This window comes from Oncorhynchus gorbuscha, unplaced genomic scaffold, assembly GCF_021184085.1.
Source record: "Oncorhynchus gorbuscha isolate QuinsamMale2020 ecotype Even-year unplaced genomic scaffold, OgorEven_v1.0 Un_scaffold_1283, whole genome shotgun sequence".
In the NCBI taxonomy this organism is placed as follows: domain Eukaryota; kingdom Metazoa; phylum Chordata; class Actinopteri; order Salmoniformes; family Salmonidae; genus Oncorhynchus; species Oncorhynchus gorbuscha.
The window spans coordinates 64,259-86,500 of record NW_025746104.1 but is presented as its reverse complement, the minus strand read 5'-3'; the positions used below and the strand labels follow the sequence as shown (position 1 = coordinate 86,500).

At 45.6% G+C, this 22,242-nt stretch overlaps 1 protein-coding gene across 1 annotated transcript in view; it reads right to left on the bottom strand.

Moving 5' to 3' along the window:
• The window catches only part of LOC124022057 (dolichyl-diphosphooligosaccharide--protein glycosyltransferase subunit STT3B), an 89,936-nt gene extending 70,202 nt beyond the window's left edge, over window positions 1–19,734 (bottom strand). The window contains exons 1-2 of the mRNA XM_046337110.1: window positions 19,160–19,734; window positions 793–901 (exon numbers count right to left, since the gene is read on the bottom strand). Of these exons, the coding sequence (XP_046193066.1) occupies window positions 793–901; window positions 19,160–19,428 (378 nt within the window). The 5' untranslated portion in view covers window positions 19,429–19,734. The remainder of the gene's footprint in view (window positions 1–792; window positions 902–19,159) is intronic.
• Window positions 19,735–22,242: the final 2,508 nt, after the last annotated feature.

Genomic DNA, 22,242 nt, shown 5'->3' with positions numbered 1-22,242 from the left:
GAACCAGTTGAGTTATTCCACTCACCGTGCCCCCCACTATCCTGCCCAGTGGGTACCAGGCCCTGTCATCGAACCAGTTGAGTTATTCCACTCACCGTGCCCCCACTATCCTGCCCAGTGGGTACCAGGCCCTGTCATCGAACCAGTTGAGTTATTCCACTCACCGTGCCCCCCACTATCCTGCCCAGTGGGTACCAGGCCCTGTCATCGAACCAGTTGAGTTATTCCACTCACCGTGCCCCCCACTATCCTGCCCAGTGGGTACCAGGCCCTGTCATCGAACCAGTTGAGTTATTCCACTCACCGTGCCCCCCACTATCCTGCCCAGTGGGTACCAGGCCCTGTCATCGAACCAGTTGAGTTATTCCACTCACCGTGCCCCCACTATCCTGCCCAGTGGGTACCAGGCCCTGTCATCGAACCAGTTGAGTTATTCCACTCACCGTGCCCCCCACTATCCTGCCCAGTGGGTACCAGGCCCTGTCATCGAACCAGTTGAGTTATTCCACTCACCGTGCCCCCCACTATCCTGCCCAGTGGGTACCAGGCCCTGTCATCGAACCAGTTGAGTTATTCCACTCACCGTGCCCCCACTATCCTGCCCAGTGGGTACCAGGCCCTGTCATCGAACCAGTTGAGTTATTCCACTCACCGTGCCCCCCACTATCCTGCCCAGTGGGTACCAGGCCCTGTCATCGAACCAGTTGAGTTATTCCACTCACCGTGCCCCCCACTATCCTGCCCAGTGGGTACCAGGCCCTGTCATCCAACCAGTTGAGTTATTCCACTCACCGTGCCCCCCACTATCCTGCCCAGTGGGTACCAGGCCCTGTCATCGAACCAGTTGAGGAAGTCGTAGAAGCCGTTGATGGTCAGATGGTGAGTAGATCTGTAGTTGAACCTGAAACACAGGAGACAGAGACACTACATCACTACACCACTACTACACTGTACCACTACTACACCACTACTACACCACTACTACACCACTACTACACCACTACTACACTGACCCACTACTACACCACTACTACACTGTACCACTACTACACCGACCCTAACCCACTGTTAGTATGGAAGACATGAACACAACCACTACATCACTACACCACTACTACACTGACCCTAACCCACTGTTAGTATGGAAGACATCACTACACCACTACTACACCGACCCTAACCCACTGTTAGTATGGAAGACATCACTACACCACTACATCACTACACCACTACTACACTGACCCTAACCCACTGTTAGTATGGAAGACATCACTACACCACTACTACACCGACCCTAACCCACTGTTAGTATGGAAGACATGAACACAACCACTACATCACTACACCACTACTACACTGACCCTAACCCACTGTTAGTATGGAAGACATCACTACACCACTACTACACCACTACTACACCACTACTACACTGACCCTAACCCACTGTTAGTATGGAAGACATGAACACAACCACATCACTACACCACTACTACACCACACCACTACACCACTAATATACTACTACTACACTACACCACTACTACACTACACCACTACACTACTACTACACCACTACTACACTACACCACTAATATACTACTAATACACTACACCACTACACCACTACACTACTACTACACCACTACTACACTACAGCACTACTACACTACACCACTAATATACTACTAATACACTACACCACTACACCACTACACCACTACACTACTACTACACCACTACTACTACTACACTACACCACTACTACGAATACACTACACCACAACTACACTCCCAAAGGTTTCAGACAGAAGGCTGAACTACACTGACTCAACAGTATGCTTGATGACTCAACAGTATGCTTGATGACTCAACAGTATGCTTGATGACTCAACAGTATGCTTGATGACTCAGCAGTATGCTTGATGACTAACCAGTATGCTTGATGACTCAACAGTATGCTTGATGACTCAACAGTATGCTTGATGACTCAACAGTATGCTTGATGACTCAACAGTATGCTTGATGACTCAACAGTATGCTTGATGACTCAACAGTATGCTTGATGACTCAACAGTATGCTTGATGACTCAACAGTATGCTTGATGACTCAACAGTATGCTTGATGACTCAGCAGTATGCTTGATGACTAAACAGTATGCTTGATGACTCAACAGTATGCTTGATGACTAAACAGTATGCTTGATGACTCAACAGTATGCTTGATGACTCAACAGTATGCTTGATGACTCAACAGTATGCTTGATGACTCAGCACTATGCTTGATGACTCAACATCCAGCTGTGAGTATGCTTGATGACTAAACAGTATGCTTGATGACTCAGCAGTATGCTTGATGACTCAACAGTATGCTTGATGACTCAACAGTATGCTTGATGACTCAGCACTATGCTTGATGACTCAACATCCAGCTGTGAGTATGCTTGATGACTAAACAGTATGCTTGATGACTCAGCAGTATGCTTGATGACTCAGCAGTATGCTTGATGACTCAACATCCAGCTGTGAGTATACTTGATGACTCAACATTCAGCCATGGATGACTCAGCAGTATGCTTGATGACCTAACATCCAGCTGTAAGTATACATGATGACTCAACTGTATGCTTGATGACTCAACAGTATGCTTGATGACTCAACAGTATGCTTCATGACTCAACAGTATGCTTGATGACCTAACATCCAGCTGTAAGTATACATGATGACTCAACAGTATGCTTGATGACTCAACAGTATGCTTGATGACTCAACAGTATGCTTGATGACTCAACAGTATGCTTGATGACTCAACAGTATGCTTGATGACTCAACAGTATGCTTGATGACTCAACAGTATGCTTGATGACTCAACAGTATGCTTGATGACTCAACAGTATGCTTGATGACTCAACAGTATGCTTGATGACCTAACATCCAGCTGTAAGTATACATGATGACTCAACAGTATGCTTGATGACTCAACAGTACGCCTGATGACTCAACAGTACGCCTGATGACTCAACAGTACGCCTGATGACTCAACAGTACGCCTGATGACTCAACAGTACGCCTGATGACTCAACAGTACGCCTGATGACTCAACAGTACGCCTGATGACTCAACAGTACGCCTGATGACTCAACAGTACGCCTGATGACTCAACAGCACGCCTGATGACTCAACAGTACGCCTGATGACTCAACAGTACGCTTGATGACTCAGCAGTATGCTTGATGACTCAACATCCAGCTGTGAGTATACTTGATGACTCAACATTCAGCCATGGATGACTCAGCAGTATGCTTGATGACTCAGCAGTATGCTTGATGACTCAACAGTATGCTTGATGACTCAACAGTATGCTTCATGACTCAACAGTATGCTTGATGACCTAACATCCAGCTGTAAGTATACATGATGACTCAACTGTATGCTTGATGACTCAACAGTATGCTTGATGACTCAACAGTATGCTTGATGACCTAACATCCAGCTGTAAGTATACATGATGACTCAACAGTATGCTTGATGACTCAACAGTACACTTGATGACTCAACATCCAGTTGTGAGTATGCTTGATGACTTAACAGTATGCTTGATGACTCAGCAGTATGCTTGATGACTTAACAGTATGCTTGATGAATCAACAGTATGCTTGATGACTCAACATCCAGGTGTGATTATACTTGATGACTCAGCAGTATGCCTGATGACTCAACATTATGCCTGATGACTCGACAGTATGCTTGATGACTCAACATCCAGCTGTGAGTATGCTTGATGACTCAACATCCAGCCAAGAGTATGCCTGGTGACTCAACAGAATGCTTGATGACTCAACATCCAACCATGAGTATGCCTGAAGACACAACATCCAGCCTTGAGTATGCCTGATGACTAAACAGTATACTTGATGACTCAACAGTATGCTTGATGACTCAACATCCAGCTGTGAGTATACTTGATGACTAAACATTCAGCCATGGATGACTCAACCGTATGCTTGATGACTCAACAGTATGCTTGATGACTCAACAGTATGCTTGATGACTCAACAGTACGCCTGATGACTCAACATTCAGCAATGAGTATGCCTGATGACTCAACAGTATGCCTGATGACTCAACATTCAGCAATGAGTATGCCTGATGACTCAACAGTACGCCTGATGACTCAACAGTACGCCTGATGACTCAACAGTACGCCTGATGACTCAACAGTACGCCTGATGACTCAACAGTACGCCTGATGACTCAACAGTACGCCTGATGACTCAACAGTACGCCTGATGACTCAACAGCACGCCTGATGACTCAACAGTACGCCTGATGACTCAACAGTACGCTTGATGACTCAGCAGTATGCTTGATGACTCAACATCCAGCTGTGAGTATACTTGATGACTCAACATTCAGCCATGGATGACTCAGCAGTATGCTTGATGACTCAGCAGTATGCTTGATGACTCAACAGTATGCTTGATGACTCAACAGTATGCTTCATGACTCAACAGTATGCTTGATGACTCAACAGTATGCTTGATGACTCAACAGTATGCTTGATGACCTAACATCCAGCTGTAAGTATACATGATGACTCAACAGTATGCTTGATGACTCAACAGTACGCTTGATGACTCAACATCCAGTTGTGAGTATGCTTGATGACTTAACAGTATGCTTGATGACTCAGCAGTATGCTTGATGACTTAACAGTATGCTTGATGAATCAACAGTATGCTTGATGACTCAACATCCAGGTGTGATTATACTTGATGACTCAGCAGTATGCCTGATGACTCAACATTATGCCTGATGACTCGACAGTATGCTTGATGACTCAACATCCAGCTGTGAGTATGCTTGATGACTCAACATCCAGCCAAGAGTATGCCTGGTGACTCAACAGAATGCTTGATGACTCAACATCCAACCATGAGTATGCCTGAAGACACAACATCCAGCCTTGAGTATGCCTGATGACTAAACAGTATACTTGATGACTCAACAGTATGCTTGATGACACAACATCCAGCTGTGAGTATACTTGATGACTAAACATTCAGCCATGGATGACTCAACCGTATGCTTGATGACTCAACAGTATGCTTGATGACTCAACAGTACGCCTGATGACTCAACATTCAGCAATGAGTATGCCTGATGACTCAACAGTACGCCTGATGACTCAACATTCAGCAATGAGTATGCCTGATGACTCAACAGTACGCCTGATGACTCAACAGTACGCCTGATGACTCAACAGTACGCCTGATGACTCAACAGTACGCCTGATGACTCAACAGTACGCCTGATGACTCAACAGTACGCCTGATGACTCAACAGTATGCCTGATGACTTGAATCGTGTTCAAGATCATAATGAAGTAGTTACAGAACAAACTAACTCAACAAAATATATTTTGTTTTTATACAATTATTTAAAATTGGAAAGCTCAAATATCAACGGTGACAGAAATCCCCACTGAGACGGAAGACACATTTAACAACTATTTGGCCCTAAACAGAGAGTACACAGCGGCAGAATACCTGACCACTGTGACTGACCCAAACTTAAGGAAATCCTTGACTATGTACAGACTCAGCGAGCATAGCCTTGCTATTGAGAAAGGCCGCCGTAGGCAGACCTGGCTATCAAGAGAAGACATGCTATGTGCTCACTGCCCACAAAACGAGGTGGAAAATGAGCTGCACTTCCTAACCTCCTGCCCAATGTATGGCCATAATCGAGATACATATTTCCCTCAGATTAAACAGATCCACAAAGAATTCAAAAACAAACCCAATTTTGATAAACTCCCATATCTACTGGGTGAAATTCCACAGTGTGACATCACAGCAGCAAGATTTGTGACCTGTTGCCACGAGAAAAGGACAACCAGTGAAGAACAAACATATTTATGTTCCCTTATGCACATCGTTACAACACTGTATATAGACATAATATGACATTTGTAATGCCTTTATTCTCTTGGAATTTTTGTGCCTGTAATGTTTACTGTTAATTAGTATTTTTATTGTTTATTTCACTTGTGTTTATTATCTACTTCACTTGCTATGGCAACGTTAACATATGTTTCCCATCACAATAAAACCCTTAAATTGAATTGAGAGACGAGGGTATGAGGACAAAGAAAGAGACGAGAGTATGAGAGTGTGAGAAAGAGACGAGAGTATGAGAGTGTGAGAAAGAGAGGGCGAGCGATAGAGAGAGAGAAGAGAATATGAAGAGAGAGACGAAAGTATGAGAGTGTGAGAAAGAGAGGCTAGCGATTGAGAGAGAAAAGGCCATCTGGTAAAGCAGAGTTCACCCTCACAGCTCTATATACGAACAGTCTCTCTCTCTCTCTCTCTCTCTCTCTCTCTCTCTCTCTCTCTCTCTCTCTCTCTCTGGCTCTCTCCCCGTCTCTGTCTCTGTCTGTCTCTGTCTGTCTCTCTCTCTCTCTCCCCCTCTCTCTCTCTCTCTCTCCCTCTCTCTCTCTCCCTCTCTCTCTCTCTCCTCTCTCTCTCTCCCTCTCTCTCTCTCTCCCTCTCTCTCTCTCTCTCTCTCTCTCTCTCTCTCTCTCTCTCTCTCTCTCTCTCTCTCTCTCTCTCTCTCTCTCTCTCTCTCTCTCTCTCTCTCTCTCTCTCTCTCTCTCTCTCTCTCTCCCCTCTCTCTCTCTCTCTCCCCCCCTCTCTCTCCCTCTCTCTCTCTCCCCCTCTCTCTCTCTCTCTCTCTCTCTCTCTCTCTCTCTCTCTCTCTCTCTCTCTCTCTCTCTCTCTCTCTCTCTCTCTCTCTCTCTCTCTCTCTCTCTCTCTCTCTCTCTCTCTCTCTCTCTCTCTCTCCCCATCTCTCTCTCTCTCTCTACAGAACAGATGTTATCATCCCAAATAGCACCCTATTCCCTATATAGTGCCCTACTTATAAATCAGGACCAAATAGCACCCTATTCCCTATATAGACAGTCCCAGCCTCAATTAGAGAAAACAGAGCAGCTGGAGGAGTAATTGTTGTGAGAAATGAAAGGCCACTGGGGAAGCAACCCTTCTACTGCAGGGAGGACAGGGAGCAGTGTATCACTCACTAGACTCAACAGGCAGTCTATCTACCAACAATACACTTGGCCCACACTATAGTACATACAGTGCCTTGCGAAAGTATTCGGCCCCCTTGAACTTTGCGACCTTTTGCCACATTTCAGGCTTCAAACATAAAGATATAAAACTGTATTTGTTTGTGAAGAATCAACAACAAGTGGGACACAATCATGAAGTGGAACGACATTTATTGGATATTATTCAGCCCCTTTACTTTCAATGCAGCAAACTCTCTCCAGAAGTTCAGTGAGGATCTCTGAATGATCCAATGTTGACCTAAATGACTAATGATGATAAATACAATCCACCTGTGTGTAATCAAGTCTCCGTATAAATGCACCTGCACCGTGATAGTCTCAGAGGTCCGTTAAAAGCGCAGAGAGCATCATGAAGAACAAGGAACACACCAGGCAGGTCCGAGATACTGTTGTGAAGAAGTTTAAAGCCGGATTTGGATACAAAAAGATTTCCCAAGCTTTAAACATCCCAAGGAGCACGAATGGATTAATAGTGGATGGATAATGGATTAATAGTGGATGGATAATGGATTAATAGTGAATGGATAATGGATGGATAGTGGAGTGACAGTGGAGGGATAATGGAGGGATAACACACACACAAACAAACACACAAGTTATTGACTGACCCACCAACACCGAGGATGAATTGTTCATGACCTCAGCCAGGCCAGAGACCTCAGCCAGGCCAGAGACCTCAGCCAGGCCAGAGACCTCAGCCAGGACAGAGACCTCAGCCAGGCCAGAGACCTCAGCCAGGCCAGAGACCTCAGCCAGGCCAGAGACCTCAGCCAGGCCAGAGACCTCAGCCAGGCCAGAGACCTCAGCCAGGACAGAGACCTCAGCCAGGCCAGAGACCTCAGCCAGGCCAGAGACCTCAGCCAGGCCAGAGACCTCAGCCAGGCCAGAGACCTCAGCCAGGCCAGAGACCTCAGCCAGGCCAGAGACCTCAGCCAGGCCAGAGACCTCAGCCAGGCCAGAGACCTCAGCCAGGCCAGAGACCAGCTGCATCGGGTTATTTTACATGTCTGTCTGGAACACTAACCCACCAACATGTCTGTCTGGAACACTAACCCACCAACATGTCTGACTGGAACACTAACCCACCAACATGTCTGACTAGAACACTAACCCACCAACATGTCTGACTGGAACACTAACCCACCAACATGTCTGACTGGAACACTAACCCACCAACATGTCTGACTAGAACACTAACCCACCAACATGTCTGACTGGAACACTAACCCACCAACATGTCTGACTAGAACACTAACCCACCAACATGTCTGACTAGAACACTAACCCACCAACATGTCTGACTAGAACACTAACCCACCAACATGTCTGACTAGAACACTAACCCACCAACATGTCTGTCTGGAACACTAACCCACCAACATGTCTGTCTGGAACACTAACCCACCAACATGTCTGTCTGGAACACTAACCCACCAACATGTCTGACTAGAACACTAACCCACCAACATGTCTGTCTGGACCAACATGTCTGTCTGGAACACTAACCCACCAACATGTCTGACTAGAACACTAACCCACCAACATGTCTGTCTGGAACACTAACCCACCAACATGTCTGACTAGAACACTAACCCACCAACATGTCTGACTAGAACACTAACCCACCAACATGTCTGACTAGAACACTAACCCACCACCATGTCTGTCTGGAACACTAACCCACCAACATGTCTGTCTGGAACACTAACCCACCAACATGTCTGACTAGAACACTAACCCACCAACATGTCTGTCTGGAACACTAACCCACCAACATGTCTGACTAGAACACTAACCCACCAACATGTCTGACTAGAACACTAACCCACCAACATGTCTGACTGGAACACTAACCCACCAACATGTCTGTCTAGAACACTAACCCACCAACATGTCTGCCTGGAACACTAACCCACCAACATGTCTGTCTGGAACACTAACCCACCAACATGTCTGACTGGAACACTAACCCACCAACATGTCTGACTAGAACACTAACCCACCAACATGTCTGACTGGAACACTAACCCACCAACATGTCTGACTGGAACACTAACCCACCAACATGTCTGACTAGAACACTAACCCACCAACCTGGAACACTAACCCACCAACATGTCTGACTAGAACACTAACCCACCAACATGTCTGACTAGAACACTAACCCACCAACATGTCTGACTAGAACACTAACCCACCAACATGTCTGACTAGAACACTAACCCACCAACATGTCTGACTAGAACACTAACCCACCAACATGTCTGACTAGAACACTAACCCACCAACATGTCTGTCTGACTAACACTAACCCACCAACATGTTGTCTGGAACACTAACCCACCAACATGTCTGTCTGGAACACTAACCCACCAACATGTCTGACTAGAACACTAACCCACCAACATGTCTGTCTGGAACACTAACCCACCAACATGTCTGTCTGGAACACTAACCCACCAACATGTCTGACTGGAACACTAACCCACCAACATGTCTGTCTAGAACACTAACCCACCAACATGTCTGACTAGAACACTAACCCACCACCATGTCTGACTAGAACACTAACCCACCAACATGTCTGTCTGGAACACTAACCCACCAACATGTCTGTCTAACCCACCAACATGTCTGACTAGAACACTAACCCACCAACATGTCTGACTAGAACAACCCACCAACATGTCTGTCTGGAACACTAACCCACCAACATGTCTGACTAGAACACTAACCCCACCAACATGTCTGACTAGAACACTAACCCACCAACATGTCTGACTGGAACACTAACCCACCAACATGTCTGTCTAGAACACTAACCCACCAACATGTCTGTCTGGAACACTATCCCACCAACATGTCTGACTAGAACACTAACCCACCAACATGTCTGTCTGGAACACTAACCCACCAACATGTCTGACTAGAACACTAACCCACCAACATGTCTGACTAGAACACTAACCCACCAACATGTCTGACTAGAACACTAACCCACCAACATGTCTGACTAGAACACTAACCCACCAACATGTCTGACTGGAACACTAACCCACCAACATGTCTGACTGGAACACTAACCCACCAACATGTCTGTCTGGAACACTAACCCACCAACATGTCTGACTAGAACACTAACCCACCAACATGTCTGACTAGAACACTAACCCACCAACATGTCTGTCTGGAACACTAACCCAAACATGTCTGACTGGAACACCCCACCAACATGTCTGACTGGAACACTAACCCACCAACATGTCTGTCTGGAACACTAACCCACCAACATGTCTGTCTGGAACACTAACCCACCAACATGTCTGTCTGGAACACTAACCCACCAACATGTCTGACTGGAACACTAACCCACCAACATGTCTGTCTGGAACACTAACCCACCAACATGTCTGACTAGAACACTAACCCACCAACATGTCTGACTGGAACACTAACCCACCAACATGTGGAACACTAACCCACCAACATGTCTGTCTGGAACACTAACCCACCAACATGTCTGACTAGAACACTAACCCACCAACATGTCTGCCTGGAACACTAACCCACCAACATGTCTGTCTGGAACACTAACCCACCAACATGTCTGACTAGAACACTATCCCACCACCATGTTGTCTGACTAGAACACTAACCCACCAACATGTCTGTCTGGAACACTAACCCACCAACATGTCTGACTAGAACACTAACCCACCAACATGTCTGTCTGGAACACTAACCCACCAACATGTCTGTCTGGAACACTAACCCACCAACATGTCTGTCTGGAACACTAACCCACCAACATGTCTGTCTGGAACACTAACCCACCAACATGTTGTCTGACTAGAACACTAACCCACCAACATGTTGTCTGACTAGAACACTAACCCACCAACATGTCTGACTGGAACACTAACCCACCAACATGTCTGACTAGAACACTAACCCACCAACATGTCTGACTAGAACACTAACCCACCAACATGTCTGTCTGGAACACTAACCCACCAACATGTCTGTCTGGAACACTAACCCACCAACATGTCTGTCTGGAACACTAACCCACCAACATGTCTGTCTGGAACACTAACCCACCAACATGTCTGTCTGGAACACTAACCCACCAACATGTTGTCTGACTAGAACACTAACCCACCAACATGTTGTCTGACTAGAACACTAACCCACCAACATGTCTGTCTGGAACACTAACCCACCAACATGTCTGTCTGGAACACTAACCCACCAACATGTCTGTCTGGAACACTAACCCACCAACATGTCTGTCTGGAACACTAACCCACCAACATGTCTGACTAGAACACTAACCCACCAACATGTTGTCTGACTAGAACACTAACCCACCAACATGTCTGACTAGAACACTAACCCACCAACATGTCTGTCTGGAACACTAACCCACCAACATGTCTGTCTGGAACACTAACCCACCAACATGTCTGACTAGAACACTAACCCACCAACATGTTGTCTGACTAGAACACTAACCCACCAACATGTCTGACTAGAACACTAACCCACCAACATGTCTGTCTGGAACACTAACCCACCAACATGTCTGTCTGGAACACTAACCCACCAACATGTCTGTCTGGAACACTAACCCACCAACATGTCTGTCTGGAACACTAACCCACCAACATGTCTGTCTGGAACACTAACCCACCAACATGTCTGTCTGGAACACTAACCCACCAACATGTTGTCTGACTGGAACACTAACCCACCAACATGTCTGACTAGAAACATGTCTAACCCCACCAACATGTCTGTCTGGAACACTAACCCACCAACATGTCTGACTAGAACACTAACCCACCAACATGTCTGTCTGGAACACTAACCCACCAACATGTCTGTCTGGAACACTAACCCACCAACATGTCTGTCTGGAACACTAACCCACCAACATGTCTGACTAGAACACTAACCCACCAACATGTCTGACTGGAACACTAACCCACCAACATGTCTGTCTGGAACACTAACCCACCAACATGTCTGTCTGGAACACTAACCCACCAACATGTCTGTCTGGAACACTAACCCACCAACATGTCTGTCTGGAACACTATCCCACCACCATGTTGTCTGACTGGAACACTAACCCACCAACATGTCTGACTAGAACACTAACCCACCAACATGTCTGTCTGGAACACTAACCCACCAACATGTTGTCTGACTGGAACACTAACCCACCAACATGTCTGTCTGGAACACTAACCCACCAACATGTCTGTCTGGAACACTAACCCACCAACATGTTGTCTGACTGGAACACTAACCCACCAACATGTCTGACTGGAACACTAACCCACCAACATGTCTGTCTGGAACACTAACCCACCAACATGTCTGTCTGGAACACTAACCCACCAACATGTCTGTCTGGAACACTAACCCACCAACATGTCTGACTAGAACACTAACCCACCAACATGTCTGACTAGAACACTAACCCACCAACATGTCTGACTAGAACACTAACCCACCAACATGTCTGACTAGAACACTAACCCACCAACATGTCTGACTAACCCACCAACATGAACACTAACCCACCAACATGTCTGACTAGAACACTAACCCACCAACATGTCTGACTAGAACACTAACCCACCAACATGTCTGCCTGGAACACTAACCCACCAACATGTCTGCCTGGAACACTAACCCACCAACATGTCTGCCTGGAACACTAACCCACCAACATGTCTGCCTGGAACACTAACCCACCAACATGTCTGCCTGGAACACTAACCCACCAACATGTCTGCCTGGAACACTAACCCACCACCATGTCTGACTAGAACACTAACCCACCACCATGTCTGACTAGAACACTAACCCACCACCATGTCTGACTAGAACACTAACCCACCAACATGTCTGACTGGAACACTAACCCACCAACATGTCTGACTGGAACACTAACCCACCAACATGTCTGACTAGAACACTAACCCACCAACATGTCTGACTAGAACACTAACCCACCAACATGTCTGTCTGGAACACTAACCCACCAACATGTCTGTCTGGAACACTAACCCACCAACATGTTGTCTGACTAGAACACTAACCCACCAACATGTTGTCTGACTAGAACACTAACCCACCAACATGTCTGACTGGAACACTAACCCACCAACATGTCTGACTAGAACACTAACCCACCAACATGTCTGACTAGAACACTAACCCACCAACATGTCTGTCTGGAACACTAACCCACCAACATGTCTGTCTGGAACACTAACCCACCAACATGTCTGTCTGGAACACTAACCCACCAACATGTCTGTCTGGAACACTAACCCACCAACATGTCTGTCTGGAACACTAACCCACCAACATGTCTGACTAGAACACTAACCCACCAACATGTTGTCTGACTAGAACACTAACCCACCAACATGTCTGTCTGGAACACTAACCCACCAACATGTCTGTCTGGAACACTAACCCACCAACATGTCTGTCTGGAACACTAACCCACCAACATGTCTGTCTGGAACACTAACCCACCAACATGTCTGACTAGAACACTAACCCACCAACATGTTGTCTGACTAGAACACTAACCCACCAACATGTCTGACTAGAACACTAACCCACCAACATGTCTGTCTGGAACACTAACCCACCAACATGTCTGTCTGGAACACTAACCCACCAACATGTCTGACTAGAACACTAACCCACCAACATGTTGTCTGGAACACTAACCCACCAACATGTCTGACTAGAACACTAACCCACCAACATGTCTGTCTGGAACACTAACCCACCAACATGTCTGTCTGTCTGAAACACTAACCCACCAACATGTCTGTCTGGAACACTAACCCACCAACATGTCTGTCTGGAACACTAACCCACCAACATGTCTGTCTGGAACACTAACCCACCAACATGTCTGTCTGGAACACTAACCCACCAACATGTTGTCTGACTGGAACACTAACCCACCAACATGTCTGACTAGAACACTAACCCACCAACATGTCTGTCTGGAACACTAACCCACCAACATGTCTGACTAGAACACTAACCCACCAACATGTCTGTCTGGAACACTAACCCACCAACATGTCTGTCTGGAACACTAACCCACCAACATGTCTGTCTGGAACACTAACCCACCAACATGTCTGACTAGAACACTAACCCACCAACATGTCTGACTGGAACACTAACCCACCAACATGTCTGTCTGGAACACTAACCCACCAACATGTCTGTCTGGAACACTAACCCACCAACATGTCTGTCTGGAACACTAACCCACCAACATGTCTGTCTGGAACACTATCCCACCACCATGTTGTCTGACTGGAACACTAACCCACCAACATGTCTGACTAGAACACTAACCCACCAACATGTCTGTCTGGAACACTAACCCACCAACATGTTGTCTGAAACACTAACCCACCAACATGTCTGTCTGGAACACTAACCCACCAACATGTCTGTCTGGAACACTAACCCACCAACATGTTGTCTGACTGGAACACTAACCCACCAACATGTCTGACTGGAACACTAACCCACCAACATGTCTGTCTGGAACACTAACCCACCAACATGTCTGTCTGGAACACTAACCCACCAACATGTCTGTCTGGAACACTAACCCACCAACATGTCTGACTAGAACACTAACCCACCAACATGTCTGACTAGAACACTAACCCACCAACATGTCTGACTAGAACACTAACCCACCAACATGTCTGACTAGAACACTAACCCACCAACATGTCTGACTAGAACACTAACCCACCAACATGTCTGACTAGAACACTAACCCACCAACATGTCTGACTAGAACACTAACCCACCAACATGTCTGCTGGAACACTAACCCACCAACATGTCTGCCTGGAACACTAACCCACCAACATGTCTGCCTGGAACACTAACCCACCAACATGTCTGCCTGGAACACTAACCCACCAACATGTCTGCCTGGAACACTAACCCACCAACATGTCTGCCTGGAACACTAACCCACCACCATGTCTGACTAGAACACTAACCCACCACCATGTCTGACTAGAACACTAACCCACCACCATGTCTGACTAGAACACTAACCCACCAACATGTCTGACTGGAACACTAACCCACCAACATGTCTGACTGGAACACTAACCCACCAACATGTCTGACTAGAACACTAACCCACCAACATGTCTGACTAGAACACTAACCCACCAACATGTCTGACTGGAACACTAACCCACCAACATGTCTATTTGGTACGCCGCCATGGGCTCTCAAAATCAGGCTCGACTTATTCTGCTTCTCTGGCCTCGTGTCTGGACTTTTCCTGAGTCTGCAACAACAAAACGCTCCAGTTGTCTTCGCTATAATTAAAACCACAGCCCCCCCTCCCTGCTGCCCTGCCAAGAGCCACCGCTGTCTGGGTATTAAGAGGTTCTGTTCAGATGTCCTCTCTGAAGGAACATGAGGACCTGGGTCCTACATGTCTTCAGTAAAGAGCATCACAGACACCAGAAACAGGGAAACGGTGATGCTCATCCACTATGTATCCTCTCTGTCTGTTAGTCAGTCAGCAGGCAACACCAGAGGATCTCTGGTGAAGAGGAGGACACACAGCACCAAAAGTTAAAACAATCACCACATCTACTATGTAGTAATATGTTTCTTTGTGTCCAACTCCGACCTCACTAAAACATAACCTCACATGCATATTGTACTCTGTGTAGTGTAGGTTGGTTCCCATAGTAATGCAGGTATAATACAGGTGTAATACAGGTGTGATACATGTGTGATACAGGTGTAATACAGGTGTAATGCAGGTATAATACAGGTGTGATACAGGTATAATACAGGTATGATACAGGTGTGATACAGGTGTGATACAGGTATAATACAGGTGTAATACAGGTATAATACAGGTATAATACAGATGTGATACAGGTATAATACAGGTGTGATACAGGTGTGATACAGGTATAATACAGGTGTGATACAGGTATAATACAGGTGTAATACAGGTGTGATACAGGTGTGATACAGGTGTAATACAGGTGTGATACAGGTATAATACAGGTGTGATACAGGTATAATACAGGTGTGATACAGGTGTAATACAGGTATAATACAGGTGTAATACAGGTATAATACAGGTGTGATACAGGTGTAATGCAGGTATAATACAGGTATAATACAGGTGTGATACACGTGTAATACAGGTTTAATACAGGTGTGATACAGGTATAATACAGGTGTAATACAGGTGTATCAGAACAGGGTCTGGAGAGAACATAATTAGTATTTGTCTTTCCTCTAGTCCTGGATGTCATAAGGTGAATGCACCAATTTGTAAGTCGCTCTGGATAAGAGCGTCTGCTAAATGACTTAAATGTAAATGTAAATAATGCAGGTATAATACAGGTGTGATGCAGGTGTAATACAGGTGTAATACAGGTATAATACAGGTGTGATACAGGTATAATACAGGTATAATACAGGTGTGATACAGGTATAATACAGGTATAATACAGGTGTGATACAGGTGTAATACAGGTGTGATACAGGTGTAATACAGGTGTGATACAGGTATAATACAGGTGTAATACAGGTGTAATACAGGTGTGATACAGGTGTGATACAGGTGTAATACAGGTGTAATACAGGTGTAATACAGGTGTAATGAAGGTGTAATACAGGTGTAATGAAGGTGTAATACAGGTGTAATACAGGTGTAATGCAGGTGTAATACAGGTGTAATGCAGGTATAATACAGGTGTGATGCAGGTGTAATACAGGTGTAATGCAGATGTGATACAGGTGTAATGCAGATGTAATACAGGTATAATACAGATGTGATACAGGTATAATACGGGTGTAATACAGGTGTAATACAGGTGTATCAGAACAGGGTCTGGAGAGAACATAATTAGTATTTCTTTCCTCTAGTCTTGATCTTAACTGCATCAAACAGTTGACATGAAACAATGTTAATTCCATAGTGTCATTATACAACAACAACATCACTGTCAACAGATGATACAATACTGGCTTTAGCTGGGCAATAGCCTCTCAGACCTTCTCCTGTCATACTGTCTCCTCCCAGACTGTCTCCTCTCAGACTGTCTCCTGTCATACTGTCTCCTGTCATACTGTCTCCTCCCAGACTGTCTCCTCTCAGACTGTCTCCGCTCACACTGTCTCCTCGGATATTGTCTCCTCTCAGACTGTCTCCTCTCAGACTGTCTCCGCTCACACTGTCTCCTCTCACACCGTCTCCTCGGATACTGTCTCCTTTCACACTGTCTCCTCGGATACTGTCTCCTCTCAGATACTGTCTCCTTTCACACTGTCTCCTCTCACACTGTCTCCTCTCACACTGTCTCCTTTCACAGTCTCCTCGGATACTGTCTCCTCTCAGATACTGTCTCCTTTCACACTGTCTCCTCTCACACTGTCTCCTCTCACACTGTCTCCTCGGATACTGTCTCCTCTCAGACTGTCTCCTCTCACACTGTCTCCTCGGATACTGTCTCTTCTCAGACGGTCTCCTTTCACACTGTCTCCTCTCACACTGTCTCCTCGGATACTGTCTCCTTTCACACTGTCTCCTCAGATACTGTCTCCTCGGATACTGTCTCCTCAGATACTGTCTCCTCAGATACTCTCCTCAGATACTGTCTCCTCTCACACTGTCTCCTCTCACACTGTCTCCTCTCACACTGTCTCCACGGATACCGTCTCCTCTCAGACGGTCTCCTTTCACACTGTCTCCTCGGATACTGTCTCCTCGGACACTGTCTCCTCTCACACTGTCTCCTCGGATACTGTCTCCTTTCACACTGTCTCCTCGGATACTGTCTCCTCGGATACTGTCTCCTCGGATACTGTCTCCTCTCACACTGTCTCCTCGGATACCGTCTCCTCTCAGACGGTCTCCTTTCACACTGTCTCCTCGGATACTGTCTCCTTTCACACGGTCTCCTCGGATACTGTCTCCTTTCACACGGTCTCCTCGGATACTGTCTCCTTTCACACTGTCTCCTCAGATACTGTCTCCTCGGATACTGTCTCCTCGGATACTGTCTCCTCGGATACTGTCTCCTCGGATACTGTCTCCTCAGATACTGTCTCCTCTCACACTGTCTCCTCTCACACTGTCTCCTCTCACACTGTCTCCTCTCAGAGGAGAAGGAGGCATTGGTCTGACTGACGATTTCCTAGTTCTCCACAACAGGTTCTACAGTTAGAAAATCCGTTCAGTCTCATCAAATAGGCACAATTCCTATCGTAATGCCAATAGTCATAGACTAAATTCATTATTCTCCTCTCACTAACAGACTGTTTCCCCACTCGTCTTGAAGCAATAGTCATAGTTGTCAATCTCCATGTAATACAGAGTCCTACAGACTTCAGTGACTCCCAAATGGCACCCTAATTCCCCAAGTAGTGCACTACGGTAGTTGTCAGTTATTTGATTTATAGCCTATAGACATCGTCATGTTATACAAGTCAAAAATGCATATTTCTGCCTATGGCCGAATAGTCAATTATTAGTCTATCCTGGAATAAACCGCTAACTGTAAACGTCTAGTTGTTATGTAAGATCCGGCCAAACAGTTGGATAATAAATGAGGAAATGCATATAGATAGACTAGGTCGGCTATAGGCTACTCTTCAGGCTGCTGCTTCTTGTTTCCGGGTTCAATCCGCCGTGTCACTCACACCGCACCATTGTCCTCTTTATGAAGACGCGCGCTCTGCTCCGGATCCGACATGCACACAATTACTGTTACAATGTATCGTCACTCTGGAACTACTACAAAGGATACGTGGCTGAGTTTATACAAAATGTTGCGCTGCTCTGTCTGCTGTGTTGCCAAACATGAAATCAGAGCTAGATCAGATAGAGCAGCATATATTTCCAGTAGCGCGGTAGTTGTCTACATTCTCCATTATCGATGTGAATGATCGTGTTACTGTTTTACTCACCAAGGGTCAAACTCGTGGATGATGCTCTCAAATCGGATGACAGCGAAGAGCCTGGCACTGAAACCAGCCAGCCAGGCCAGAAACAGGATGGTAAACGAAAGTAAGGACTGCCACCCTGCCGGCTGAGCTATCCCGGTGGAGAGAGCCCCCGTAGGACTACTACCGACGGTCCCCGCTGGACTGGTCCGTCCATTCCCAGAGAGAGAAGCTCCGATATTCGCAGCGGAAGCTTTATGCTTGCTATCGGAAACAGAGTGATGTTCCGCCATATTCTACGCCAGACCCCGGTTGTAGGCAGATCTGATAGGAACGAGAGAAATCCCCCTCCTGCTGCCACGCTCCACTGTCGAAGACCCTCGCACCCTATCTGCACCTCTCGTTTCACTTCCAATGACCTACGGTGCACCAGAACCCTATCCTTGGTATAACCGGACCGCTAATTCAAACCAAGTTCCCCCGATGGAGTCACATAGCAGCCGGGGTTGCAGTACCGCAGTAGCGCACGCGAACCGACGAGCTGCTCCTCCTTGGAAGTTGATGTCAGGGCGGGCGCACGGTGGACAGCAGGACCAGGAAGAGAGCTCAGCCTCTCACAACCAGACGGGTACGACTGGGCAGGTCCACGGCGCTGTCATAACACCAATCACAAGAGAGTGTACAGACTGACAGGGACAGTAACCAATGGGATGGGATTCACACCGGATAGTCGTAGCACGGTTGAGGAGGATAGCGCACTAGCAAGTCCACCAATCATATGCCTAGGATATAATATCAGACTGAAAAGATAGCCAATCCGCGATCAACAGCGCGGGGTCGGTTTCACGGAAGAAGCCAATAAAATAAATGAAATCCGCCAAACATGCCTGCCACGAGAGCGTATACCACAGCAGCGTCAACCGTGTGAATAAGTACAGTAGGATCAGTAGGATACAGTAGGACCTGGCGACAAACAGCTGCCTCCCAGTGCCCACATACCAGCGGTATAATGCTCAGGCTGTCCACCGTTCTCCTTCCATTCAAAACAATCCTCCTGCTGAGAATGACGCAAACAGGAAGTCACCACAGCACGTCGGGAATAGATTTATCACACTAATAACAGACACACAGGGTGAATTAGACCTGTTATTGTCACGTGGCTTTATTCTGTTGTATTATTTGATGTTGTGTTTTTAATCTATTCTCACGGTGACGTCAGTCAGCAGCTACAATAAAACAGAGTACAGGATTAGGTTATTACCCATACAGGACTAGTTAATCAGGACTAGGTTATTACCCATACAGGACTAGTTAATCAGGATTAGACTATTACCCATACAGGACTAGTTTATCAGGATTAGGTTATTACCCATACAGGACTAGTTTATCAGGACTAGGTTATTACCCATACAGGACTAGTTAATCAGGATTAGACTATTACCCATACAGGACTAGTGTATCAGACTAGTTTATCAGGATTAGACTATTACCCATACAGGACTAGTTTATCAGGATTAGACTATTACCCATACAGGACTAGTTTATCAGGACTAGACTATTACCCATACAGGACTAGTTTATCAGGACTAGACTATTACCCATACAGGACTAGTTTATCAGGACTAGGTTATTACCCATACAGGACTAGTTTATCAGGATTAGACTATTACCCATACAGGACTAGTTTATCAGGATGAGGTTATTACCCATACAGGACTAGTTTATCAGGATTAGACTATTACCCATACAGGACTAGTTTATCAGGACTAGGCTATTACCCATACAGGACTAGTTTATCAGGACTAGACTATTACCCATACAGGACTAGTTTATCAGGACTAGACTATTACCCATACAGGACTAGTTTATCAGGACTAGACTATTACCCATACAGGACTAGTGTAGACTATTACCCATAGACTAGGACTAGTGTATCAGGACTAGACTATTACCCATACAGGACTAGTGTATCAGGACTAGACTAATACCCATACAGGACTAGTTTATCAGGACTAGACTATTACCCATACAGGACTAGTTTATCAGGACTAGACTATTACCCATACAGGACTAGTTTATCAGGACTAGGTTATTACCCATACAGGACTAGTTTATCAGGACTAGACTATTACCCATACAGGACTAGTGTATCAGGACTAGACTATTACCCATACAGGACTAGTTTATCAGGACTAGACTATTACCCATACAGGACTAGTTTATCAGGACTAGACTATTACCCATACAGGACTAGTTTATCAGGACTAGGTTATTACCCATACAGGACTAGTTTATCAGGACTAGACTATTACCCATACAGGACTAGTTTATCAGGACTAGACTATTACCCATACAGGACTAGTGTATCAGGACTAGACTATTACCCATACAGGACTAGTGTATCAGGACTAGACTAATACCCATACAGGACTAGTGTATCAGGACTAGACTATTACCCATACAGGACTAGTGTATCAGGACTAGACTAATACCCATACAGGACTAGTTTATCAGGACTAGACTATTACCCATACAGGACTAGTTTATCAGGACTAGGTTATTACCCATACAGGACTAGTTTATCAGGACTAGACTATTACCCATACAGGACTAGTGTATCAGGACTAGACTATTACCCATACAGGACTAGTTTATCAGGACTAGACTATTACCCATACAGGACTAGTTTATCAGGACTAGACTATTACCCATACAGGACTAGTTTATCAGGACTAGGTTATTACCCATACAGGACTAGTTTATCAGGACTAGACTATTACCCATACAGGACTAGTTTATCAGGACTAGGTTATTACCCATACAGGACTAGTTTATCAGGACTAGACTATTACCCATACAGGACTAGTTTATCAGGACTAGACTATTACCCATACAGGACTAGTTTATCAGGACTAGGTTATTTTTTTTATTTTTTATTATTTCACCTTTATTTAACCAGGTAAACTAGTTGAGAACAAGTTCTCATTTACAATTGCGACCTGGCCAAGATAAAGCAAAGCAGTTCGACAGATACAACGACACAGAGTTACACATGGAGTAAAACAAACATACAGTCAATAATACAGTAGAAAAATAAGTCTATATAC